At 48.2% G+C, this 27,940-nt stretch overlaps 2 protein-coding genes across 9 annotated transcripts in view; both read left to right on the forward strand.

Annotated features, from left to right (window-relative positions):
* Positions 1–6,528, forward strand: part of MYBL2 (MYB proto-oncogene like 2) — a 40,568-nt gene extending 34,040 nt beyond the window's left edge. For all 6 annotated transcript variants that reach the window (XM_005295350.5, XM_005295351.5, XM_065565801.1 and 3 more), the window contains 2 exons: positions 426–581; positions 6,234–6,528. In XM_005295350.5, coding sequence (XP_005295407.1) covers positions 426–581; positions 6,234–6,362 — 285 coding nt within the window. In that variant the 3' untranslated portion in view covers positions 6,363–6,528. The remainder of the gene's footprint in view (positions 1–425; positions 582–6,233) is intronic.
* Positions 6,529–7,999: 1,471 nt separating this feature from the next.
* LOC135975325 (uncharacterized) overlaps positions 8,000–27,940 on the forward strand; it is a 41,776-nt gene continuing 21,835 nt past the window's right edge. For all 3 annotated transcript variants that reach the window (XM_065565811.1, XM_065565812.1, XM_065565814.1), the window contains exon 1: positions 8,000–11,707. In XM_065565811.1, the coding sequence (XP_065421883.1) occupies positions 11,672–11,707 (36 nt within the window). In that variant the 5' untranslated portion in view covers positions 8,000–11,671. The remainder of the gene's footprint in view (positions 11,708–27,940) is intronic.

Raw genomic sequence — 27,940 nt, forward strand, 5'->3', positions numbered from 1 at the left:
CCAGGCGCCCAGCTCTGAAGGAAGTGCCACCACCAGCAGCAGCACAGAAGTAAGGGTGGCATGGTGTTGGGGGTGGAGGTGTCATCACTACCTGAAATATTTTCAAAGGGGGTCCCAGCAAAAAAAAGTTTGATAGACCCTGTTTTAATAGACCCACTTCGGCTGGTGGAAGGGACTAGCTTTCGAGCTGCACAGAGCTCTGCGTCAGGTCTGGAAAAAGTAATCGCCTGGTGACACTCTGATTACTTCCCTGCATGTAGAACCTTGCTAGCATCCTTACATGCTGTTTCTAGCGCAGTTTAAATGCATGGACAGGAGAATACAGGAACACGAGTGAACGGATCTAGTTAAGTGGCATTTTCCAGTGTAAGGGAGCAAATTAACTTGGTGCGTATGGGTTTTTGTTTTTGTTTTTTTTCCTGCAGCCCGTGAGTTTCCTCTCGAGGTCTCTAAACCTTTCCTCCTCAAGCAGCAAGGACGACAGCGGTTTGCTCAATAGGGGGTTCGTGCAGGTGCAGGTGAAGACCGAGAAGACTTCATCCTCCAGGAAGATCCCAAGCCAATTCAGACCACCCGCTCCGGTAAGATGCCAGCACTGCCATCCTCCCGAAAGGCATGGAGGTTACAGAAACCCTGTCCCTCCTGTACTGGTGAAAGGGAGATGGTAGCTTGAGTCAGCAGAGAGCACTGTCTCTGGAGAACAACACAACAGCTCAGAATGCTAGTGCCACTCACTGCCCAGGCTTCATATGCTGAGCTTTGCCTTGGTCACCGTGTGTCCGCTGCGATTAAAAACCCCACAGCAATGAGTCTCAGAGCCTGGGTCACTGACTCAGGCTCGCAGGCTCAAGTTGCGGGGCTATAAAACTGCAGTGTAGACGACCTGGGCCAGCCCTGGACATGCTGTGAAGTGTAGACATACCCTTTCTTCCCCTGAGAGGGCAGGGGATAGGAACAGAGACCCTACCTCGCCTGTGGGAGGAGAGTTAGCTTGCATTGCTGTGCAGTGCCATCTGCTGGGACTTGGAGCTGAAGGGAGCACCATTCTTCCCTCTTAACCAAGATACTCTCTACCTCCTTGTTACCGTGACGCTCATATTCAGCCACTCAGAGCAGTCATTCCCAGAATCACTTGCTCTGGATCTCAGGGCTGGGAAGAGGAGTTCACAAGAGTCAAAACTGAAACAAAATATTTTGATTGACTTGAAACAATCAAAAATCCAGAATTCCGTTTCCTGAAATCTTTGAGAGTTTGGCTTTTCGCCCCAATTCAGGATTGATTGGAGTTGTTCTTTTTTCAAAATCTCTAAAATTGTTGTGGGTTGGAACATCTGTGTTCCAACCAGCTCTATTTGTGATCCGGTTCTGGCCTTTGAAGACAGACATGGGGAGTACAAACTGGCTAATCACCATGCTTATGCTGGTGATCCCTTTGGGGCTTCCAGGCTGGGGACCCTGCAGTTCTGTGCCAGAGGAGAATTGCAGCAGTGGAAGGTTATTACATAATGATGTAAAACAAGGCTGTTGGGAAGATGCAAGTTTGATTACACTCTACTCCCCCCAAAGTCTCTAGGCCCTGGCTTTCAGGCGCTGACCTGCTGCCCTGGTTAGTGGGGTATGGGGATGTTTGATGGTAGATGGGGGATATGTGTGGCTGGGAGATGTGATGCTAAGAGGGATCAAGGAAAGGAAGGGGAAAAAAGTCCTAGGAAACCAATGTACTGCAAAGTACACATCAAAACGCTATCAGCTCAGCATCTCTCACCATCAGGCCCAGGGCCTCTCAGCCTTGCATCCAAAATCAATGGATACTACTTAAAGAATTCAGCCAAAGTACCTTCCCTGGGGCAGCAGTAGGGATGCTGTGCTATAGTGAATTAGATGTGGGCATTAGCAATCTGGAGTCCTGCAATCTGCTCCTGGTTCTGCCACTGATTTGCTGGGCAATTTGCTTCCCCCTGCACCCCCACTTCCATGGAGGTTTTTGTTCTGTTTTCCAAGACACAGTCATATCCTGCTTTGTAAGTGCAAAGCTCAGTGCTCTCCTAACCCTGGAGTTGCTACTGACACCTCTGCAGGAACTGGATTTTCCTGTAGCTGTGGCCCAGATATTTCTCTCCAGTGGGAGACTCAGGATAGACGGAGGCAAATGGCTTAGTGAGCTTCAGAAACGGATTAGGCTCGTAGCCATGAGAGATGCACTTCATATCCCGTAGCAAGAGCTCTTGATCTTTGTGCTTCGAGGCCTAAACTGATCACTGGCTGGGGAAGGTAACGTCCCCACCACCGGTTGGTCAGGCACAGCAAGGTACACTCTAGAGAGTTCCCACCTTCCTGCAAACAGCCATTGGCCTCTGTCAGAGCTAGGATAACAGATTAGATGGGCCATCCATCTATTGCAGTGTGGAGGTTCATTTGTTGGGAATATTATGGGCTGTTCTAACTGCAGGCTTAAATGTCAGCCCTCTAGTGATCCCTAAAAGATATTTGGTTTAATTCTGAGTGATCTGTGAGTGTGCGGGGAATAGCAGGAGATGCTTTAACGACTGTGCTGATTGTGAGAGTCCCACACCAGAAAACTCTAGGAGGGAACTCTATGCATGGAACTGGCTGCATGGCAGTACTGTGAGAGCAGCACTGCAGCAGTTAGCATAACCTGCCCTGTCCCCCCAAACTCCCGCCTGCCACGTGGCTTGTGGGAGGCAAGCCCTGAGGGAAGAGTTCTGGGTTCTGTTCTCTCTTCAGGAAGTTTTAAGCATACATTGTTTCCATAGCACCAGCAGCGTGATAGGGGCTTTCCACACGGGTATTAATAGGGCCTACCAAATTCACAGTCCATTTTGGTCAATTTCACGGTCATAGTATTTTAAAAATCATAAATTTCATGATTTCAGCTATTTAAATCTGAAATGTCACAGTGTTGTAATTGTAAGGGTCCTGACACAAAAAGGAGTTGGGGGTGGGGGGTCCTCAAGGTTATTGTGGGGGGGTTGTGGTACTGCTACACTTACTTCTGCGCTGCTGCTGGTGGCGGCGCTGCCTTCAGAGCTGGGCAGTTGGAGAGCGGTAGCTGCTGGCCGGGATCCCAGTTCTGAAGGCAGAGCCACCGGCAGCCGCACCGCAGAAGTAACGGTGGCAAGGTATGGTATTGCCACCCTTACTTCTGCACTGCTGGTGGCGGGGCAGTGCCTTCAGAACTGGGTGCCCAGCCAACAGTCACCGCTTTCCGGCCGCTCAGCTCTGAAGGCAGCGCAGAAGTACTGTGACACCTCTCCCACCCCAAAATAACCTTGTGACCCCCTTGCAACTCCCTTTTGGTTCAGGACCCCCCATTTGAGAAACGCGGGTCTCCCCCATGAAATCTGTATAGTATAGGGTAAAAGCGCAAACAAGACCAGATTTCATGCGGGGGAGACCAGATTTCATGGTCCATTACATGTTTTTTTTGGAAGGACCCTAGGTATTAGCTAACTATTCCAGGGTGTGGGAGGGAGAGGAGCTGAGCCGTGTGCTGGCATGGGTGGACTGAGCTGTGAAGTAGGTTGTGGGGCCGAGGGGGTGACCCTTGTGCGTTGTGAGAGGCGGAAACAGTCCCAGGTGAGGGGAAGCAGCCGAGTGGGAATTGTTCCTGTGCTCGGACTGTGATGGAGGCAGCCAGCCAGACTCTTACTGCTTAGACCCAGTTGTTTGCCATTTCTGTGCTTCATTTTCTCTTTATGAAACTTTATTTGAAAATAAACTTAAGCACAAAATGTCTGCTCTTCGTCGGTGACGCCCCCCTGGACGCTGCTGGGCAAGCAGGTACCCTGCTGTCCCTAGTGTAGTGTGACTAAGGTGCAGGAATTTAGGGAGAAATTCCTCTGTCTGGGAGCTTTCAGGGGGTCTCAAAACATCTTAAACACTAAGCTTTATGATCACTTTATGATGCTCCGCACTACATTTCCAGGGGGGCGCTGGAATCTTGCCCCAGCTCTTTAGCGAGAGAGAGAAGCAGGGGTCTCGCCTATGCCAGCAATTTACTTATTTTTACCACCATTGCATCCCTACCTCTGCAGTCCCACCAGTGGTAGCAACAGCAGACCACCATTACTTGTGTTCCCGTAGCACCCAGGAGCCTCCGTTCTGGACCCAGGCCCCCACTGCGCCAGGCACTGTACAGACACAGAACTAAAAGAGGGACTCTGCCCCAAGGGGCTTCCAGTCAAAGTGTCATCTAGGCCTGTTCTGAGCAGGGCTGGATAACTCAGTGACTTAAGATGTCTGAAGGCTCCCGCAGTTGGAGGTGCAATGGTGGGAAGCTGCTAGCGTGGGCACAGCCAGAGTGACCAAACGTGTGCCCAGTTGCAGAGGCGACTGGGCTCTTGTCTAGCTAACAGTGAGCAAGGGGTAGTTTAAAGACCTTTGCTTGCTCCCCTTTTTCTTTTCTCCCAGTGCCCAGCCAGCTTTGGAGGGACTGTTAATGGCTATACATTTGGCTGACATCAGTTCTAAACAAATTACCCCTTTCTGGAGGGTGCCTGTTAGATGGCATCTCTCTGAAGAGTACGTACTTCTGTCCCTGGACATGTTTCATTAGACAACCTGGCAAACCTTTACCAGCCCCCACTTGGCATTATCTAGCGATGGGAGCCAGGACTTCTGGGTTCAGGTCACGATTCTGCCACTGTCGGTCTTGGAGCAAGTGATTGAACCTCTCCCATCTGTACAATGGGGCTATACTATTGACTCATCTCACAGGGGCACAGCTTAGTGTTTAAGGTGCTTTGAGATCCCCTGAAAGCTCCCAGAAGCACAAGTGCAAGTGATTAACTTCTCAACCCTGCTTCTTACCTCTGACTCTTTGTCTCCAGCTAGACGTCAGCCAGAAGGGATAACTTTCTTCTCAGATGTTTGTAATTGGATTAGATCTGTCTGTTGTAAAAGCTTTTTTGTGTGATGAATGAACAGTCCTTAATCGCAGCAAATCAACCCCCTCCCACCCCAAATAAACCCCCACTTGCAGTTAATTTGTCCGTTTTATAAACCACTTCTCCCAGCGTGGTGTGGGAGTGCCTTGCTCTCGCCACTGACAGCTGCATAAATAACTTCTGGCTAAAGATTTGAAGGTGCAGAAAGGAATAAAATGTTTTGAAAGCATGGGAGGGCTGGAGGGAGGAAGGAAGGAGTGAGCCCCTGCATGTGTATTGTGAAATCCCGTCTGTGGAATCCCAAAGAGAGAGACGACATCTGCAGTATTGGGCTCTTGGGGGTTACTTCAGTGCTCTCCTTGGAGTCGCTAGCAGTAAGAGATAATGTGATTAGGAAATTAAGTAAAATGACTTGCTGGAACTAAATTAGCCCCTGACAGCTGAGCCATAGCTGGATGATGAGCAGCTGTTGGTGCTGCAGTGGCTGCTTTGCTGTTAAGAAATGCCGTCCTCGTGGGGCCTGATTCTCTGTTGGCTTTTCCAGTGTAAAGGGGCTGTAAAGCTTATGGCTCAGCTACCAGGGAATTCCTGTGGTCTAGAGGGGGAGTCCCTGTGTAGCACAGAGCTCCACGCCACTCACTGGCAGACATCTGCGTAAGGGGCATGACTGACCCCTCTGCATTCTGCCTGTTTCTGGATGCTGCAACAGCCTCCTGGGTCTATCGGCAGCTGAGCCCAAGTTAGGGCAGCCCTCAGACTCCTCTAACATGTGCTGCAGCCTTTGGATTGCCCAAGAGTAGGGGATGTGAAGCCCCTTCCCCTTCTCCTCCTTGGGTCCTGCACTGAGCAAAGTTCAAGCACCCTGGAGAATCGGCCCCTGTGTACTTGGGAGATGCAAGCACGACTTCCCCTGAGTCTCTATCCTCTAATCTTTTACTGAGGGCCATTGGGCTGTGCCTGGGACTGGAACACAGGTGCCGCTGTGGTCAGATCCCCACTGGGCTCCCAACTTGCTCTGTGATCTGGGGCCAGTCACTGAACCTGGCTCCTTCCGAGGCGCAGAGCGGCACTGCTCCCATGGGAGCTCAGCTCCTCAGGCCCTTTGAAAATCGGGCTGCTGACTCCCGTATCTGCTCCCCCCTCCATCAAGTGGGGATTATAATACTGGGATTTCTTTACCCCTGGGGGGGGTTGTAAGGCTGTCAGTTAGCTTTGGGCGGCGTGCTTTGAAGGGCTGGGTTCTTGTTCAGAGCATCTATAGCAATCCAAATCTTAATCTACAAGCGTGTTTTAAAATCTCTCTCTCTTCTCCCCCATCCACGCTAGATGTCCAGTGCATGGAAAGTAGTGGCTTGCGGTGGAACCCGAGACCAGCTCATCATGCAAGAGAAAGCTCGGCAGATCTTAGGTGCATTAAAACAGAGCCACACGTCAAGGACATTGATCTTATCATGAAGGATTGTTGGTTTTTCTCTGCTTTACGTTTTTTTTTAAGTAGAGGAGGGGGAAAAAGAACACACAGAAGAATTCTCTTTGGCAAAGACACTGTTTATTTTTCCTTCTCTGAATTCCATGTTCCCTGCTAGATCCATATTTTAATAAATTGTGCTAAATACTGGATAAGTGGGATGTAAGTTTTGGAATTGTTTGTGGAAAACTTAATCAGGGGCGGGGGGTTAGGAAAATACCCCCCCCCCCCCACGAGAAAGATACCCCCTCCTCGTAGTCTTCTCCAGAGGTAGAAATAAGCTGTCCATACACCACCCTTTTCTGCCATGCCCTCTGAAATGGACACAAGGCATTTACCTAACCTAGGTGGAGATGTTGCTGTGCAGAAAATAGACTGAGTTGGATTCTGCTCTGGCTTCTTGGGAGCAATGGGTAAGGTCCTTGCACATTTCACCTTGCACCTCCTGGCTTTCCTTGGATGAGAGTGTTCTCCATCGTCACAGGTGATGGGGGTGACAGAGGCCAGCAGAAGAAAGGATGTCGGAGGGGGCATGTCCTTCAGGATGGTTTGATTCTAATTTTGAACTAACAGCTTTCTTCCCATCTGACCCTAGGAGAATCATTCCTACCGACGTTTGATACATACGTTATATAAGAGCAGCGGGCGGGGCCAGAACCTCTCCCCTGGGAAATGCCCTCTCCTTTTATATGTTTTAATAAATCTGCCTCCTGTCGGGCTTCATCAGCCTGACTTTGCCACTTTATTCAGACATGGTCCAATGCTCTGTGGGTCCACATACTGTATTGGATTTGAGTGCTTATGCCTTTCCAGGGAAGGCCGCGCTGCCTAACGGTGGTCTAGCCAATAGCAGGATTGTCTGACTCGAGCAGAGCAGGGGGTTAGTTCCAGCATTTCTCCTGTTGTGAACAAGTGGAGAGTTGTCCTGCTTCTCTAGGGAGAGTGTGAATGGGATCAAAATAGAAGGGAAGAGATCAGTGAAACCGGAGCAGGATGGGGCCTTCAACGCCAGCAGCCCAAGGGACTGCATGGGGTTCTATGCTTTGGTGTTCCACCCGCCCTGCTCCTGTGCAGCGGATAGATCAGCCCCATCTCCAGCAGAGACGGTCAGGATTGCTTTCCTCCACCATCCAGCAGCTTGGGTCTCTCATGCTGAGAACGGCTTTTGCTTAAGGCTTTGGATTAACTGGTATACACTGTGGCCATGGGCTTTCTGCGTTTGCAGCACCAAGATGTAGGCTATGGCTACGCTGGCGCTTTACAGCGCTGCAACTTTCTCGCTCAGGGGTGTGAAAAAACACCCCCCTGAGCGCAGCAAGTTACAGCGCTGTAAAGCGCCAGTGTAAAAAGTGCCCCAGCGCTGGGAGCGCTCTAAGCTAATCCCCTCGTGGAGGTGGGGTACCTGCAGCGCTGGGAGAGAGTTCTCCCAGCGCTGGGGCACTGTTTACACTGGCGCTTTACTTGCTGCGCTCAGGGGGGTGTTTTTTCATACCCCGGAGCGAGAGCGCTCCCGCGGCAGCGCTTTGAAGTTTTGAGTGTAGCCACGGCCCTAGAAACAACCAAGCTATGGTGGGCAGCGAATGATGTCCACAGACTCACCAGATACTCACTGGGGCCCTGATTTGGCAAAGCAGTTAAGCTCATTCTTAAGGCTCATTGACTTCAGTGGAACATAAACACAGTCTTAATTGCTTTGCTGAATCAAGGCCCCAGTGATTTAGCTCAATGGTGATACCTCACTTGCAGAAGATGAGGGAAGGGTATCACTTGCGGAGAGGGGAGTGTGAGGATAGCTTTGTGTCAAGCTGCAGGACAAAGAGGCAGGAAATCTTGCACAAATGCGAACAGAACCCACAATAGTCTGGTGTGATGAGTAGGCAAATTGGTGGACCTCTCTGCCTCAGTTTTCCTAGCTGCATAAAGGGGGATGATCACTTCCTGCATCCCAGGCATGGAGATTTAAATGCTTTGTCCACAGTAGGTGCGTGAGCTTCTGGAGAAAGTCCTCTACTTCATTAGTGGCTGAGCAAAGTGCCCCAGGGACCTGTGAAATAGTATAGATACATCCATGCCCCGAGCTTCGTGTGTTTAGTACAAAATTAGCCACAGGCATGAAAACAGCATCTGCGATTATGGGTCACATTTACAAAGATCTTCAGCCCTCCAGCTTCTGTTTATAAACTGGTTGCTGTGTTGCGCAGGAGGAAATGGCTACACACCCCCAGACACCCACCCACTCCCCCTCCATAGTATAGTATGACACAACGAGGTGTGTAATTGGTTTTGAGCATCTGGTGTTAACCACTTGCAATGGAGAGTGGAGTTCTGACTCACTCCTGAACTTGTGGTTCTGGATGGTCACTTCATTTACCCTGGCCTAATGTCGTGTGCCGTGGTGCAGTTTTGACTTTGCTGCAAGGTGTGGGAAAGCTTCTGTGTGTCACCACTTTCACTGTATCTGTCCTCTCAATAAGTAGAGGTCTTTAGTCTCCAAGGCTAACCAGTTCAGCCCCCCTCACCACCCATGCACTTGAAAAGATAGGGTGGCAAGGGAGAATGTAAACTTTCTCTTCTGCCTTGCCTACACTGTAACTATACCAAGGTAGTTAAAGGATAGGTGCAGGAAGGAAAATAACACACCCATCCCTGATCTAAATTTTGGCCCAAACACAAGTTGACAGAATCACTGTAACACTGAATCCAGGTTGGTCTTATTTACAGAAGATGCTTGAAACCTCTGTTCGACCAGCGCTGTGTGGACTAATCCAAAACACAGCTATGCTTTAATCTACAGAACCTCAGTAACTCAGCTGTGCTGGAGTAGCCAGCCTTAACCCCACACCTAAAACTAAATACTGTCAAAAGTACAAGATGATGTAGCCTCTGAGTCAGACCTCAGACCTGGCCCATCTTTCCAGTAACAGTCCTAAGCCCTCAACACTAGAACAAGAGGTCGGGTGTGAAGATGTATTAATTAATATTCCCTAACCGTCACTCTGCACCCAGTGTAGATTCAGTTGTACACCTTAAAAGGGGGCTAGCTGCTCATGAATAATTCTGGTTTCCTCTTCTCATTCAGCCATGGCTAGCTAACCACGTATTTAAAGGGTTAAATGACACTAGGAGCACAGGGAAAGCGACTGAGCACGGGTGTAAACGTGTTGGCTATTGCCTAGTCTAAGCGGCCCATGTCCACAACAGGACTTGAGTATCGCAATTCCTAATTTTGAGGCTCCCAGAAAATCACTGGAACAACAATGGGATCCTGAGTTAGATGCCCAGGCTCCCTATACAATGAATGGGGGCAGAGAGAGAGGTTTCTGGCAAGGCAATCTACAAAAGGCAGCATCCTCGCAGAGCTGCCAGGGAGAGGGGGATTCACCCCACTCTCAGAGTTTGGGGTCTAAGTCCCCACTGCAGGGAATTATCTATCTGCGTACGATCCCCACCTGGGACCCAGCTGCCTGGAGGCAGGTGGCTTAGGCAGCTATGCTGGTTCTAGAGCGAATGAGTTAGGCGGGTGTTTGATGCCTCACAAAATGGCTGCTGGTGGGAACAGGCCTCCCTCAGAACCTTTAGGTTACTTGCCCAGGCTGTGGGAACCCTGGCTCGGATCCTCCCTCTGCCTGATGAGTTGAAGGGATCTGATCAGGGATCTGCCACTGCTCAGTGGAGTGTTCTAACCCCTGGGCTAGAGCGTGAGTCTCAGGCTGTCTCCTCTGGCCCAATTAATATTTTATTGTTCAGCTGAAAGTGAAACAGCTTCACCAAGAGAGATTGAGAGACTCTCCCATAGCCTGGCAGGAGCACCCTGTTCAAATGCCTGCTTGTCAGGCAAAGCAGGGATCTGAACCTGGCTCTCTCTAACGACTGGGCTAAAGGTTAGGAGGGAGTCGCGGTTTTGTGTGGAGCTGGCCAGCCTCTGAGCACGCCTGCTGGCGCGATAGGCATTCTGCCTGTTGCCCCCAGGTTGTGGACTGCTCTGGGGCTTAGGCGGGAGAGAGGGGGCTGGATGCCTAAACGGAGGCAGCAGTGTGCATGCCTGGAGTTGGAAACAGAGGAAACTTTTACAGTGGAAATGTAGGTGCTGAGTGAGTTTAGGGGCCTATGTGGTTAGGCAGCAGTCAAGAGGAAGACCAGCTTCCGCTGCGGAGTCTAAGGGGCATTGGAGAGACAAGAAGCCCACATCTGCAACTCCCAATGGGCAGGGGAGAGAGCAAACCTGTGTGTGTTGCACATGCGGCTGTCTGGCTGAAACACAAACCATTTATCCTCAGAATCCCACTTCCCAAAGAGGGACCACAAATCCCTATTGCAGCAGCAGTATCATTTAACCTGGGTTCCTGGCCTGAGGTTTTGGTCTACAGGTGCAGGGAGGGCAGGCAGTCTGTACTCTGTTGTGGGGAAAACCAGCAGAGGAGGATGAAAAATGGAGAAGATTTTGGAGCCGGGGGACAAGATCTTTTTGAGTGATATCCCGGCTCTGTGTAAGCCAACTGCAAAACTCCCAACGGACTGGATTGCACCCTTGGCTTTTAATTTAGTCCAACCTCTGGAGCGTGTGGCTGATTTAAAGGTGCTTTGGCTCTGTCGAGTAAGTAAAAGAAGGGTGAAAACTTTCCCAGTGTTGGGAATCACAGGTGGCCTGACCCTTTAAGAGCCAGGGACCCTGGAGCCAATTAACCTGCCCTTGCTACACCTTTGCAGGGTGTGGGACAGAAGCCGCACGAGGGGAAATACCTAGGGAAAGCTGCTAGAAGTGGATGGATGGACTAGCTGAGGAAAAGAGCAAGGGGAAGTGTCCTCTGCTCCACCCTGAGGAGAGAGGTTGGCCAGAGAGGGTAATTAGTTTAAGGATTAACAGCTGCGGGGGAGCTGGTTGAAGAGGAGGAAAGCCCAGCAATCCAGGCAGGCTGTGGGGGAGGAGAGCAGACAGGCTACTTCAGTATGAAGCAAAAAGCTGGGCTGGTGCTGCTAAGTGGCTGAGGCCTGCTCTGTGCCCTTGGCAGAAAGGTAGACGTGCCCTGGCTGGTTGGGTTGATTGGTGTGTGCAGGAGCTGGCCTTAGACTGCGCAGGCTGTTCTTGGTGGGAGCCCGACTGCCGGAAAGGGGGTTGAAGGCTGAGCCTAGCAGGGGAGAGGACTCTTTCATGTTGATGTTTTTGGACCTGGACTAACGGGATCTGTTACCCAGATGTGATTAAAGGCTTTGATGGCACTTGGCCAGAGGGCAAGATACCTCTATGGTGGAAGTAGGCTGAAGATTGCTGTGGGGAAACTGAGGCAGAACAACTGCAATGCCACATCATGCTACATGGAGATGCTCTGGGATGGTGAGTCACATATTGGGGTAATGCCCCCCCCCCCGACCCTCCTGCTCTGGGGACTAGATGGCCCCTCACTTGCGTATGATAGGTTGTTTCAGGAAGGAAAAACAGAGGCATTCCTAAACTGCTCATGGGAACACACAGAATGGGGGTTGGGGACAGACAGACAGTGTGTTCTCCAAACACCTGTCTCTGGTGCCAGGGGATCCCCTAGCTGGGTGACCTGCAAAACAAAATGCTGAATTGCTTTTCCTTTTCCAGAATGATATGAGCCAAGGGCCCTCTCCAGGGGCTGCCGCCATTGGCCGGAGTGTAAATCCGTGCAGAATCTGGGCTCACATGTTTTGGAGCTGGCCCTGCATTTAAAGGATTGTAAGCCTGAAAAGTATGAAATGCCGTTTCTAATACCATCAATCCCCGTGTAGCTCGGTGTGCTGCCAAGTGTTTATTGCTTATTAAAGAAGATCTAGTGCCAGACACATTCTGGGGAAAATGAGCAAGCACAGGCAGGTTAATGATGAAAAGACAATTAGCTTTTAATTGGAAAGTGGAGATGTCTCTTGTGTTCCATACACACTGGGCTCTGGCTCCAAGCTGATGCCTATGGAGTTGGATCGATACAAGCCTACCTTCTCACTTGTAGGTGGCTATTGCTGCAGAGGTCCGGGTCGGTAAACAATGCTAGGGAATAGAGGGGGTTGGGAGAAAACTGGGCCTCTTACCAAGATTGCTCTGTGCAGGTTTGGGGACTCCTGCAATGTGTGTGTTTGGGTCCCCAGCTGCAAGATGTGAGGAACTTCCACGTGACCAGAGAGACATGAAGTGTGCGTCTGGGAGGATTCAGCCCCATGCATGGGGGTGAAGTGAGGATGCCCAGGACTGGGGTATGAGCGGTTAGCTGCACTCTGGTATATGAGCCAGGGGCTCCCATGGCTGCTCCGCACCTAGTAGCAATTCTATTGTGAGCTGGTTGCTGTGTGGCTTGAAATCTTGTGTTGCACAGAAACTGTGGTCATGTTTGTTTTGGATTCTTACAGCTCCATGAGGGCGTGGCAGTATTGCCCCCTAGAATGGTTATCAAACACAGACATCCTCGGTGGTTCCTATGCCTCCTGCACAGGGCTGAATTTCACCCACTGAATTTTTCACTCAAAAACCAGCCTCTGGCTAGTGAAACACCAGCATTTCCCAGATTGCCAGGGCTACAGGAGGCTTGGACACGGCAATCGAACAGGAAAACTGTTTGTGTGAAATGTAACAGAAAAGTTCCCCTCTGTTCTGCCAGTTTTTTATGGTAGCTCCTTGTGCTGCAAATTTTCTTTGAAAAGGAAACATGGCTTGAGACAGGGCTATTTCCCACCCCAAATATTTGCAATCCCAGATACCCCAGAGTGCATCCAGAACCACTTGTGTCTTGTGAATGGCACCATTTTACTGATCATGCCAGGTTTGGGACACTGTCACTGCTACCAAAGTCACCTGTGGCTGAAAATGCAACATTTCAGCCCAAAATAAGAGACCAGGGTATGTGTCTAGTGACCATTGTGTCACTTTGGAAGCGAAACTAAACTGAATTAAGGCCACTTTAATTCATGAAGAGCACCCACGTAGGGATTTAATGCAGTTTAACTAATCTACTTTGAATTTGCACTTTAAAGGTAATCCAGATTAATTTTTCCAACTGTCTGTGTAGACCATCCTAATTTACCTCCATCCCAAGAAGGGATAACTTGTCCTGCACTGATCTAGCAATTCAATTGAATTTCTAGCTTTGCCACAGACATCCTGGACAAGTCTCTTAAACACTCTGTGCCTCAGTTTCTCTATCTGTAACATGGGGATAAGAAGATTTCTTTCCCCCCTCCCCTATGGCTGTTTTGTGTATTTTAGATTGTAAACTACTTAAGGTAGGAGCTAAATCTCTTCATAAAGGTACGTACAGAGCCTAGCACAACGGGGCCCTGATCTTGATTGGTCAAACTGTGGTGTGTGTCAGTTTTGCCAGCTTGCCTGCACTAGGGGTTCACACCGGTAGCAGTCCAGCAATGGCAATAATTAGGTCAAATCCCTCTGTGTAGACAAAACCATGGTCTCCACTAGGGTTTATATCAATCCAGCTCACCAAGGGCTGAAATTGGGGCAAATTCCTAATGCTGGCAAGGTATAAGTGCCTGTTTATTCCAGAAAACCCCATTAACTAACCCCACATGCAAACCCTTTGCTGACCCTTTGGCCTGTAATGGAAATTCCCTCAAACACAGAGCCAAGCTTAAAATAAATCCTCCATAGAAACCATTCAAACACAGAAAAGTAAACGATGAAATACACACAGTCATCAAAGAGTTTTCTTTCCTGCCAAACTGTCCTGGCCTTCTGAGCCGGAACTGCAGGAGTGACAACCGCAAGACTAGGTGCTACCGTTCTGAGTCCGCCCTCACCTATGCTGGAAGGAGCTGGCCTGCTTGGCTTGCTTTTTGAGCACATCAAGCCCCTGTTCTCTTGGAAGTAGTGTAGCTCAACTGATGAATGTTGTGGTCAGCTGGGTGTGGATTTCTGTGGGCAGGGGGAGGGAACTGAAGGGTGGACAGGGAGGGACTAAGGTGACATCAAAGAAACCAGGCTGTTGTGTGAAATGCTCCCAGTGTTGATACCCGTGATTGTCCGAGGAATTTAAACATGATGGCCAAGATCTACCAAGTGGCTAGTAATCTCTGGGTGTCCAATGGGAGTCATCGTAAAGGGGGCTGATTTCCAGAGAAATCAGCTCTTTCTGTCAACAAGGCCCCTTTGCCGGTATCTCCAGACGGTATCTTCAGCCAGCATCCTGAAATCTGAATGTGGGAAGCTACACTTGAAGGAGCACCATCTTTCAAAAGGCAGTGAATCCCCTTATTCTCCATGCTGATTTCTGAGCCTTTGGGGGGAGAGGGGGACTGTTCTCCCCCTCCCCCCTGTTTGTGTGATATCATTTCAGAGTGAAAATCCCAATTTAACCCTCCCCCCGGCTATCCCTGGAGCTTTGAAAAAGGACACCCCCCTTTGCTCAGCCCCAGAGTTGGGAGGAATGTACCATTAAATCTTCCTCCAATCCCCTCCCTTATCACCGCCCTACCCCCCAGTGGGGTGTCTTGTCCCCAAACTTCCTCTCTGCTCCCCACAGTGTGTCCTCCTGCCTCCAATTACTCCCCTATATTTTCTATGCCCCAGTCTCTTTCCCTCAGTCTCCCTCCACATTCCCCTGCCACCCTCTCTGTTCCTTCAGAGTTCTCTGGTCCTCCACAAGCTTCTGCCCCCTGAGCTATGTGTCCAAGCCAGAGGGTGCAGTGGGTTGCTATCTTCTCTGAAGGCAGCCTGGATTCAAATTCATGGGAACAATGGGAGGCGGTGGCCATTGTGACTAGGGGTGTGATGGTAGGGGATGTTGGGGAAATGGCAGTAAGCCTTATTGGAGGAAGACAATTGCCCAGGCTTATCATGTCCTGGGGACAACCAATGCCTTGGCCAGGCATCTGGCATGGAACATCCAAAGAGGAGTCTCTACAGCCCCAGGATTTACAGTGAGCTCCGTGCACGATGGAGCAGGACTTTGGGAGTTTAGACCTTCTCTGGGCCTCATTCTAGCCATCAGTAACCCCTAGTGTAGATAAGCAAGGCCTGTTTGCTCCAGCCTGCTTTCATGCAAGGGACAACAGCACTTGAGCGAATACCTGCTTTGCTTGTCTACAATACACGTTTGCACCATTTCAACTGGTGCTGCTTGAGAGGATGTGCTCTATGAACTTCATGGTTGTAACAATCCCTGCATGTGCCAGTGACTCCACGCATTTAGCTGGAGGCCACATTGTGAAAACCAGCCCTTCCTGCTGTACGAGGACTGTGTATAACTTGTGTTAAAACCATTGTGCATAAGTACAGCTGAATTAGTCTCCCCCTACAGGAGTCTCTTTGCTTTTCCCTTGCTGCTCTTATTTTACAAGTGAAGATTCACAGGCTGGCTTTCTTCTTGCCCAGTATATTTAACTATCTCTGAGCTTGCTGTGTCCTTTAGCAGTTGGTCCTGGTTAGAAATTACAACCGGCTCTGCTAAGAGGTTCTAGGAATTGTCTTCCAGTGTGCATGCTTTGATAATACATTGAACCTTTTCCAGCCTCTGGCATGTGTGGTTTTCTTTCTCTCCTCTCCCCCTCCCCATCCTACCCCCCCCCGCCCCGCGCCACTGTTAAACTAATCAATTTCTCTTGTCCTGTTTCTGACTGAATAGAAAATTTTACTAATGCCATGAATGTAATTATGCAAAAATCAAAAATCTCCAGCTTCTGCTGCTATTTAATGAACCCGGCCAGCGGTGGCAGATCCATGGCTGATGAGGGTTTAGTCTCTCTCATGGCTGCTGAGTCTTTTTTTAAATAGATTTTCATTTAAAACCAAAATTAAATTTCCAGCCCTCTTCTTTGTGAATGTGAGGTGGTGTGACCGGAGACAGCTGCTACTGAGCTTCAGACAATACTGCTGAAAAGTGCTAATCAATCCATTCCTCCCTAGAACTCTGGTTGAATTGTAACAAATTCAAGTGCCAGCACAGTTAACTTTGTCACTGTTGATCATAGTAAAGTAGAGACTTCTGCGGTGGTTGGATGTCCAGGAAGCCCCAGAGGAACCAACCTGAAACTGTTGAGAGCAAAAATTCCAGTATCACCAACCTCAAATGTTGAAAAATCATGAGTCCAGTCCCCAAAGTGGCATGAGATTTAAAAACTAATTAGTTATGTTAAAACAGTGAAATGCAAGGTTTTGTTTGCCTTTAGTCACATTTTCAAACTTTACTTTGCAACCCTAAGAGCTAGCAACTTTTTTTTTTTTTTTTTTAAATGGAAGCAGAGACTCACATGATCACTTGAGTCCAGGAACTGGGGATTCAAGTGTAACAGAAAATATTGCCAAACTCACAATAAAATGATGAGAGCTGGCAATGCTGTGACTTCAGTTCCCTATCCTAAGAAGCCCACGCTTACCTAGCACAGACACAGCCCGGGTGCATAGTGAGCAAAGGCCTTCTCTGTGCTCGGGAATGGCCCTGACCAGCCATCGGTTGCCAGCAATTGGGATACTTGCCCCAGTTGTACAGCATCTAGACAAGGGCAAGCCTGGTTTGTACTGATCAGGCTAAACACTGTTGATCTCAATTGGTGCAACCCTTGCATGCCTTTATCTTCATAGAGGGGCCAGTGTTGATTAAGCAACATGGATTGCTGGCTCCTGCTAGTGGAGAAATGGCTACACTTTGGCCTTTTCTATTCAGTAGCCATGTCGAAAGCCTGAGTGCTGGCCCCGAGAGCCAGACCAGCCTCTGTCACTCTGCTACTGAGCTAGAAAACAAGTAGCATGGGGTAACCGTGTTAGGCTGTATCCACAAACAACAAGTCCGGTGGCACCTTTAAAGACTAACAGATTTATTTGGGCATAAGCTTTTGTGGGTAAAAAAACCTCACTTCTTCAGATGCAAGTGAGCTTTTTTTACCATGAAAGCTTATGCCCAAATAAATCTGTTACACTACTTGTTTCCTTAAAGACTAACAAAGCCAATGATTGTAAAAGACACTGACTGCTAAGTAGGCTGCAAAATCTGCACTCCTAGCAAGGGCTCTATCTCAAGCAACGTGCATACGTCCTGCAGCAACAGCAGCTACTGGTTAATGGTAGTTATGCTCTTCCTCTGGTGTGTTTTATATCAATGGGCCAGAAATAATGCTCAGTCCTGGCCTACGCTCGGCTTTCCCTCTCAAGCTCCCTCTGCAGCAGCTCCTCAGGTGCCCTGTTTGGGAGCCCAAGTGCTAACATCATGTCGTCTAGACCCTCCTTTGAGCAGAGTTTGGTGATGTGCTGGTTAAAAAGCCAGCAGTGCCCAGTCTAAGCAAATGCTAGCGCTGCTGGCGGCAGTGCACAGCTGCTAGCAATGGTGGGAAATGTGAGTGGTGGGAAAGGCCTAGGATGGACAGGGCCAAGAAAATCAGAGCTGGTGAAAGGGTTGGTACAGGTGACATGACAGTGCAGGGAGTGTGACTGAGAAGGGGAATAACTTAGGCCCAGATCCTCAAAGGTATTAAAGCACTAAGCACCTAACTCCCAAATCAGTATGGATGTTTGAATTTGCTTAAATACTGCTGAGGGTCTGGGCCTTCCACCCTAAGGAAGCAGGAACAAAGGGGCTATTTTACACCTTCGTAAATGCTCCCCTTCACTCCAACACCTCTGCATTTCCCATTTTCCCCCTCCCGTCTAAGTTATGTTCCTCTATGTTAGGCCCAAAAACCGAAAAACATGTTTATCTCGGCTTCTGCTTGTTATCCCAGTAAACATGCTTATCTCAGTTCTCACTGTCGTTTCCCATGCATGAAGCTGCACGTATACAAGATGTATAAAAGATATATAAAAAAAGGAAGGGGGTTGGACAGACCCTGAAAAAAGAATGTGAAGGACGAGAAGCTAAACAGATGTATCCTGATTACTACTAGAACTGAATTTAAACAATGCATAAGTTAGCAGAATTTAGACACGCTAAGTTGTTTGTCTCTTTGTATAAAAGAAGCCCAGTTGTGCTTGTAAAGTGTGTTCCTCCCTCTGGCATGAGTCGAGGGGGACACCCGCTCAGCTGACTGATCAATAAAGAACTTGAAGCCGTCTTCTAGACTCCCGTGCCTCCTTGGGGTAATTGGGCAGCTCCAGGGGGAAACGAGCCCATTTGGCTAACAAATGGCGACTCCGCCGGGACTTCTCTCCCTGTAGAGGGCACTGACCGACGGCCGAGGGCGATTCCGAGGAGTGGCCACCTCGAGCTGTTGCTTTGCTCGGGCCTCGGATCGTCACAATCGGCCGGGGCGGCTGCGTCCTCTCTGAAGAGAACTCTGAAGGACATGGAAGCAAGACGGCTTCAGAAGGAGGGGAAGTCTGACTGCCGGACGCGGCCACTTCGGGCGGTAAGTGCGTTTACCTCCTGGGTTTGAGGAATAACGCCCCCGAGGTGTGGGTTGGACAGTGGAAATCCCCTGGGCAGCCTGTATACGGGAAGGTATGTTAACATTATTGTAGCTTTGTAAATGTCTTGTTGTTGTGTTTTTAGTTAAAGAGTAAGCAAATAACGGCCAATGAGTAACGTAACTAACTCCACAAGTCCATGAGCCGTTTTTAACAATTATTGGGACTTGGAGAAACCTCAGAGATTACTCTTGTTTCTGGGAGGGGTAATCTTGTTTCTCCTCTTAATAGTGTGTTGGAAACCGAGATTGTAACTGATTAAAGGATCTGTGTGAAAGATGAATGAGTGCTGCTGACAGGTCTGAGGCTTAAGCTGACTTCAGCCGCCCCAAGACTCCTGCAAGGGGAAACCCGATGACCAGGATATCTTGATTGCAAGGGGGGTCAGCCGAACCTCGTGACCCAGCGGATATCTGAGTTAGAACTAGATCTATACCTCTTCCCCCTCTTGATATTTCTGTCTCGGAAAACTCTGAGTAAAGCATAATGGAGTCCGGACAAAGCACCTTCTCCTGGACACCCCTGGGATGTATGCTGGATAACTAGAAGGCGTTTAGACGCCAGGCTAATTATGAAATTGTATTATGTAAAGACAAGCTTGTAAAATTCTGTACTCTTGAATAGATGACATTCAGGGTGGAATGGCCTGAAGGAGGGACGCTCAAACCAGGGGTTGTACAAGCAGTACATACTATTGTGACCTGAGATGGGCATTAAGACCAATATCCCTATATAAATATTTGGCAAGACCTTGTGGCCAATCATCCCCCATAGTTGCAAAAATGTAGATCACAAACTATTAAAACCTTAATGGCCCGTGCCCCTGTTAAGAAACCCTGTTTCCCTGTTAAGAAATTTTGTCTGTGGGCTGTGATTCCCTCTGCCCCTGAGGGTAATCTCACTATGGTATATGTTCCCTTTACCACTAGTGATCTATATAATTAGAAGCAACAGAATCCCCTGTTCTCGGAAGAAAGGGGCCCACGTTTTAGCCATGGCCCAAAAAAAAAGATATGAAGAAAAGGGGGACAAAGTTAAGGGACGGCCAGGGCCACCGGGGAAGGGGCGGGGCCCCTGCCTGGGTCGAAATCAGTGCGCTATCTGTAAGAAAGAGGGGCACTGAAAGACTGAATGCCCCCGGTGACAGGCCATAAAAAAAAAACGTAAAAATAAAACCCCGTCCCTTCCTATCCTCTACAACAGTACAGGACGTTCGGAGAGGAGTCTTCCCCATAGGGGGGTCGGGGAACCCAGCGGCCCCTCCTGACAGCACAAGCTGCCAGCCTGGATCCCACAGTAAAAATTAAAGTGGAAGGCCGCCCAATTGAAGCCCTTATTGATACTGGGGCCACTCTTAGTTTGCTCCCCCTTAATAAGGCTCCCCGAGATAAAGCTCGGGGACGTGCCATAGTCTAGAGGATAGAGGGACAAACTACAGCTTTGGAAAAAACTCTGCCTCTCCTAGTAAAAATAGGGGACAGTCAAATTTCCCATCAGTTTGTTTGCAGTCCCTCCTGCCCCATAGCGCTGCTCAGACGAGATATCCTCACTAAATTACAGGCGGAGATCTCATTCAATAATAAGACAATAGAAGTCAGAATCCCTAAGCAACTAGCCTCTAATTACCAAATAGCTCTCATAAATGCTAGAGATCACTCCCTGGAATGTAAGAAAAGTAATGGAAGCCAGCTGCAAGGGGTAAATCCCAAAGTTTGGGCAGAAGAAAGAAGCGTGGCCCGAGCCAGGAATGCTACACCAGTGCATATTTCCCTTAAGGAGAGAAGCAGCCCAGTCCGAATTCGACAATACCCCCTTAAGCTAACCACTCGGATCGGGTTAAAACCCCTGATTCAAAAGTTTTTGCAGTACGGGTAGTTAAAAGAAGACACGTCCCCATACAATACTCCAATAATGGGGGTGCCTAAGCCTAATAGGCAGTATCAGTTGGTCCAAGACCTAAGACAAATTAACAAGTTAATAGCAGAGACTGTTTGCCTTTGAGTGGGAGGACCCAAGTACCCACTACAAAGCTCAATAACTTTGGACTGTTGTCCCACAAAGACTTACCTGTGCACCCAAGATTTTTAGCAGCCAGTTAAAAAGGGACCTCACCCCATTCCTGGCTAAACACCCTTCATGTAACATAGTTCAGTGCTGCGATGATCTGCTCTTAAGTACTGAAACAAAGACAGTCTGCAAGGAGCAAACTGTAGAGCTCCTCAATCACCTTGGAGTACAAAAATATAAAGTATCAAAAAAAAAAGCTCAGTTAGTTAAGCAGCAGGTCACCTTCCTTGGATACCACCTCTGCCAAAAAAGTCGCAGTTTAAGTAAAGAAAGAATCCAGGTTATACTTAACAGCCCTCAACCCCGGAACCCCCAAGAATTAAAGGCTTTTCTGAGATTGACTGGCTTCTGTCGACTCTGGATCCCTGACTATGGGGGAAAAGCCAGACCACTATATGAGTCTTTAACTAAAGAAAGTCTGCTCCACTAGAAATAGACCAAGGAAATGGAAAAAGCATTTCGAGAGCTTAAAGAAGGCTTGGTTCAGCCTCCCGCTCTAGCCCTCACAAATTCCCGGAAGCCATTCACCCTATACGTTCCTGAAAGAGGAGGGGTGGCAGCTGGAGTCCTGTGCCAAAGGTCAGGGCTAACCTGGCGACCCATTGGATACTATTCAAAGGTCTTGGACCCTGTCGTCAAGGGGTGGCCTGCCTGTTTATGGGCCGTTGCAGCAACCGCTCTCCTTGTACAGGAGGCTGAAAAGTTTACCCTGGGGGGGGACACTGAAGTTGTGGTTCCCCACGGGATACCTCAAATACTGGAGACAAGCGCTGAAGAAAAGCATCTATATCCCAGTCGACATACCAGATATGAGGTAGGGCCCTTGCTAGCCCCTAACTTAACCTTTAGAACAGTTAGTTCCCTCAACCTAGCTACCCTATTGCCTGACCCTTGGGTTTCCTATGAGACCAGCCCCACTCATGACTGTATTAAAGTCTTGCAACAGGTGTCCCAGGCACTCGGTATACAATAGAAGTTGCATACACCCTGGAGGCCGCAAAGCACAGGACAAGTAAAAAAAATGAATAAAACTCTCAAGGATACCCTCACTAAACTATGCACAGAGTCTAGTTTAAAGTGGCTTAATGCGTTACCACTCGCCCTTACCCGCATTCGAAGGGCCCCACGTAAGGGTCTTAAGCTTTCACCATTATCCCGGGGTTCCGGGAAGATGTAAACTAAGAAATAGAAAAAGACTCCTTATGGAAACAAGTCTCTGGGTTGCAATCTGTTTTGTTACAGCTGCATCGACGCGGTGCCTTTTCAGGCCCTTCCCTTGGACCAGCCCGTGTACCCGTTCCAGATCGGTGATCAGGTCCTCGTCAAGAAGTGGAAGCGTGACCCCCTTACACCACGGTGGGACGGCCCGCACACTGTCTCGCTCATCAGCCAAGCTGCAGTCAAAGTTCTTAGAAGTGACAAATAGACACACTATACGCGGGTAAGGCAATTTCTGAACCCTAACCCGGAGACTGAACTAGCGGAAGAAGACACCAGCCCTCTGCCCGCCCCGGCTCCAGACGCCCAGAGTAGCACAGGTAAAGACTCCACCTGAGAGTATCAGTACTTAGACAGACTAAAGAGACTATTTAAAAAAAAATAATAAAATTATTGTTAATATCTTTGTTTATGTGCTTCCACCACTATTATAGTTAAAAAAATAAGTTTTTACAGCTAAAAGAAACAATAGCAAAATCCATTAACCTCAGTAACTGTTAAGTATGCAGAAGCCCAAAAAAATTAAATAAATGGCCTTGGGTAGCCCAGCCGGTACAGCCCAAATGGTGGCTCAGCAATTTAAGTATAGTCCACGATGGAACGAGAGTTTAGACTGAAGATAGTAGCCCCTGGCGACTGTATTCTTCTGTAATGGGTATTCTCTGCCTTAATCAGATAAGGCGGGAAGAAGTGTACTTGGGAGAAAGCAAGTGTGATTAGACTCTATCCCCAGAGTTTAATTGCTAGGACCCTTATTGTCATCTGTATAACTGCTCTAAATATCAGAGGCAAAAGAACCAGACCCATGTGAAGCTCACCAATAATAGTTGAGTAAAATGCTCCAAACAATACTACCCTACGGCCGAAAGTTGCAGGGCGGTAAAACAGGATGAGTTCTTTGACGCCCTATTCACGAGTTGCCAGCTAGACAATACCACTAGCAAAGACCACGTGGTACAGTAGTTTCAAATGGGCATGGCAGAATCAAAATAGAACTCGAGTATAGGGTTTTAAACAATTCTGGTCTAGCACCAATCAGCCAAAATAAGGCTGCGATTGTGTCTAAAAAGCAGAAGCTGAAGCGTAAAAATGTGATTATTGCAGTTCAGCTAATAGAATAGTAGAGAGACCTTTAAGGCCAAGTAATCCTTTATATTTTAACCATCTAAAAAACAATAAAAATAAAAAAACCTGAGATGGCCCCTTTGCTAATAAAACCTGGGCTCTAAAGGGCCATTATTAAATCTGCGGGTCCTATGCTTACTGAAAATTGCCTCCAAATTAGTCTAAAATATGTTATGTTAAATATATAAGACCCTTGTTCTTTCTATTACCCCAAATGCAAAAAAATAAATTAAAAATTAAAGTTTAATTAAAAAAAGGCAGTTCGTAGATTCCACCCTGACCGCCAGAAGCTCCCAAACATGGGGGGCTCAAAAGTGGCCCCCTAAAAAAATTATAAAACATTATAGTCCAGCTACATGGAATCCTAATGAGTGGATCTCAGAAGCAAGAAAGCCCATTTACAACTTGAATCAAATAATTAAGCTGCAAGCCATTTTAAAAATAATAACTAATCAGACAGCTGCAGCTCTTGATCTTTTAGCCGATCAGTCCACTCAGATGAAGAATGTGCTCTACCAGCACCATCTAGTTCTTAATTATTTGCTAGCAAAAAAAAAAAAAATCTGTGCAAAATTAAACTAATCTAATTGCTGTTTACAAATAAATAATAATGTAAAAGTAGTAAAACAGCTAACAAAAAAAATAAAAAAGCTAGCCCATGTCCCGGTCCAAACATAGAGTAAGTAAAATATAGACTAGTTCACATCCTAATTACCGCAACTAGAATGGCTCCGAGAAGGCCTTCTTCTCTTTGTACTCTTTATTACAACCCTATTAACCCTAGCTTGCTTTGCTCCCTGTGTAGTTGCATTAGTCCGACGAATGGCTAATCAAATTATACACCAACAAATGATGGCCCTATACCAGCCAGTAAAGGCTGAAAATTAGGGGCCATAAGGCTCTCAAAATGCTTTTTAGGAGAGAATCTTGTTAGGCCCAAAAACCGAAAAACATGTTTATCTCGGCTTCTGCTTGTTATCCCAGTAAACATGCTTATCTCAGTTCTCACTGTCGTTTCCCATGCATGAAGCTGCACGTATACAAGATGTATAAAAGATATATAAAAAAAGGAAGGGGGTTGGACAGACCCTGAAAAAAGAATGTGAAGGACGAGAAGCTAAACAGATGTATCCTGATTACTACTAGAACTGAATTTAAACAATGCATAAGTTAGCAGAATTTAGACACGCTAAGTTGTTTGTCTCTTTGTATAAAAGAAGCCCAGTTGTGCTTGTAAAGTGTGTTCCTCCCTCTAGCATGAGTCGAAAGGGACACCCGCTCAGCTGACTGATCAATAAAAAACTTGAAGCCGTCTTCTAGACTCCCGTGCCTCCTTGGAGTAATTGGGCAGCTCCAGGGGGAAACGAGCCCATTTGGCTAACATCTAGAAGTACCAAGCCAACTCCCTGGCTCTAACAAGCCCCTGGATCAGTACTGGAGGCTGTAGCAAGCCTGCTGGGGGTTCATGTGCATACATGGAACAGTCCTGGGCAGAGGACCAGCAGAATATGTAAAGTTCTATTTTGAGGGCATATAGGGTGCATGGGGCTTGTACTAGCCCTATGCAGAGGGGTGAATTTTGCCCAGAGTGAATGATACCCTTCTGCAAAATGGAGAAGAGAATTCATCTTGCTTGTTGGTATAAAATGAGAATAATGTTACCATGCCTTGGACAGGGAGTTGGGGTGGACAATATGAGGCTTAACAAGTTCTCTCAACATTTTAGGTTGTGTCCAGTCAAAGGAACCTAGTCCAGAAAGTGAACAGCCTGTATTAAATGATAGATTTTATTACAATTGCACACAGCATTTTTAGAATGACAAGTCAAGGGAATATTACATTTCACTGACATCAAAACATTGCTTTGCTCTTAACAAGTGACCACCAATTTGCTAAAAATTAAACATGGGGGGGGGGGGGGAAGGGGAGGAGGAGGACACATTCCACAAGTTGGAAACCATCTTCTAGCTCCAAGGATCCCAATGCTGTACCTTAATTAAGCCTGGGGCTTCTAACTCCTGGCAATCTGAAAGAAGTTACCAATGCTTGGGATAATAATTCTTACCTACATCTACAACATCCCTCACATTGACTTGCAAAGACACTCCAGACTAGCTAAACTACTTAAGACCATTATACTGTGCTCATCGTCATGGATAGTGAAAGTCTTACCAACATTTGGTAAGTGTCCTTTGGCAGCACTGCTTCGTTGATCCCATCCTTGGTTTAAGGAAGATAGAACAACAATGGCTCCCAAAGAGCAAACCCCTGGGATCCATACTGTGCTGTTCCAGCAGGTGTAATTCAGGCCCAGCTCCCATGGGAGCCGTGGGGAGATTCAAAGTGCTGACTGGTTTCTCAATTGCAGGATTCCCTTTACTCTTCTATAGGAAGAATCCAAAGCCCGGGTACTGGGGGAGCTGTGCTGTTACCTCTGCCCTGTAGACACAGCCAGGCTTCTGCTCTTCCGGGATCGCATGAGGTTGTTGATTTGGATTTTGATGTTACTATAGTCTTTGCCTGCCAGATTTGGCTTCCGCCTCTTTGCCGCTTTGAACGCTGCATTTACCAGATTGGGCGACAAGGCAGCTTTCTGGTGTGTGCCGGACACGTTGGCCTTTCCCCGCCACTGCTGGTAATAATCCTGCGGCATCATGTGTCTGAACACTGCCAGGGCATACTTTGCAATGTCGCCCTTGGCCTTCTCAAACAGTCTCCTGTCCTCACTGGGGGAGATGCGCAGGAGGGAGCTGTCGGGTATGCTGGCTGCTGCAGGAGGGTTATGGGGCCGAGACTGTCCCTCAGGGGTCGATGAAACCTCTTCTGATTCCATAGGCCTCAGGGTGTCCAGCTGGCAAATTGATCTTAGTCCCTTCACCGTCCATTGCCCTCATTTCATCCATCTCTGCCAGGGGTATCTGAATCTCCCCCACCTTGGGAATCAGGACAGTGCCTGTGGGGAGTCCAGTCACATCTGGGGCTGGGGCTTGCTCTAGATGGGCCAATCTGGACTCCATCGCAGACACTTTCTTTGTCAAGTCCTCAACATGCTGACGTAGACTCTGATTCTCTCTCATCACTTGCTGCAGCTCCCGGGTCAGTAACCAGATGGCTGTGTTTTCCGGATGGCAGGGATGGTCTGAATAGGATGCCTGTAGGCGGTGTTTCTCCTGCGGCGGCTGAATCCTTCTTAGTGGCTACACTCTCAGCTATGATTCTCTGCAACTGAAACACATGTAAAAAGTGTCAATTAGTGTGCCGTCTGCAGGAAGCACTATAAACCCCACCACCCTGCCCTCAGGGTTGTGAATTCTTAATAGGAATGGGTAACGGGACACAACACTGACTGACCCAGGCCCTTAGCCTCAAGCACTTACACCCAGGCTTCATGTGATACACATGAGTGGTCCTGCTGTAAGCGCTTGCAGGATCAGGTCCCAAGTTGATAAGGGACAGGTTCCTGTCCCATTACTTGGTTTACACAGGTATGGAGGAGCCAATTTTGTTTAGCTTGTGATTTCAATGCCAGCATCGCTGCCTACAGCTCACCCCCCTGGTGCACTGGATACACAAGTACAACCCAAGTGTGGCCCTACACTAGCCAGAGCCCCAGTTTCTAACACAGAGCATCAGCTCTGGGTGCAGCTGGAATGGATGCTGTTCTTGTCTAACCTTGCAGCTAAGCTACATCCAACCCTGGCCTGGTTTCAGCCCCAGGTAGCGTTTGTAGCATAGAGCAACCCGGTAAACTTGGGATGATCAGATATAAGTAATGGATAGGGGACAGCTCCTCAGCCCCATTATAGCTCCTAGAATGTCAACCAGAGCCTCTCTGTGAAGATCTTGGCCTACTCCCTGTATATGCGTGCCTGGTACAGGGCCAGCAGAGAGCCCCCTGTCAGGGCATGGACAAAGGGTGCAGGGGTCTCTGTGTATGCACACTCCAGCTACCCTGCCACAAAGGGCTGCTGAGGGACGTCTGTGGTACAAAAGGGATAGTGGGGTCCCTAGCTTGCTGGTGTGAGTTTGTGTTGGAACATTTCCTCACCGGGACAGGTCAGTCACTGTTGGATTAAAGATCAGATTTTTAAAAACCCAGCGCTGCTCTGAAACTAGTAGGGATTGAATTAACTATGAATAGTTTTAAGATCCTAATTTAAACAATTAGGTAAATTAATATGTTTGAATTTTCCTCGGCCTGGACAGTGAAAGCAGAGGGGCCAGCTAGTCAGTTTCATATCAATATCATATAGATCGTTAGGGTTACCATAGATTGGGTTTTCCCAGACATGGCCCCCCCCCCCCTTTTTTTTTTTTTTTGGATCCTCCACCCTCTGTTCAGATGGATTTTTCAAATCAGAGGCAATATCCGGGGTTTTTGCAGAGCTGTCTCTGTGCCTGATTAGACCTCTCCCTGCAGCCGCACCTGCCAGATCCCACCCACCTAGGTCCTCAGGAAGGGGGAAAGGCCCACAGGGAGGTGTGACTGATGACTGCTGCTGTGTCCCAGGTCTACACCAGCTGCCCTACCACCAACGCTGTCCCCACCTCAAGAGTGAGGCCCCTGGTACCCCCTCCCAACACACCCACCCACCCCCCATCCAGCACCCCCCAGGTACCTCCCCCCCTCCCCTCCCCCGGCAGTGTCTTTCTTTGGGAACCAGAAATATGGTAACCCTAGATCAAGTTCACTTGATTCTAACCATAACAGAGGCAAATTAGAGGAATATTAAAATTTTTTTTTTAAACCCAAGATGATAAACTGCATTCATTCAATTAAATTCATGAAAACATTTC

Source organism: Chrysemys picta, chromosome 13 (assembly GCF_011386835.1).
Source record: "Chrysemys picta bellii isolate R12L10 chromosome 13, ASM1138683v2, whole genome shotgun sequence".
NCBI classification, from domain to species: Eukaryota; Metazoa; Chordata; order Testudines; family Emydidae; genus Chrysemys; species Chrysemys picta.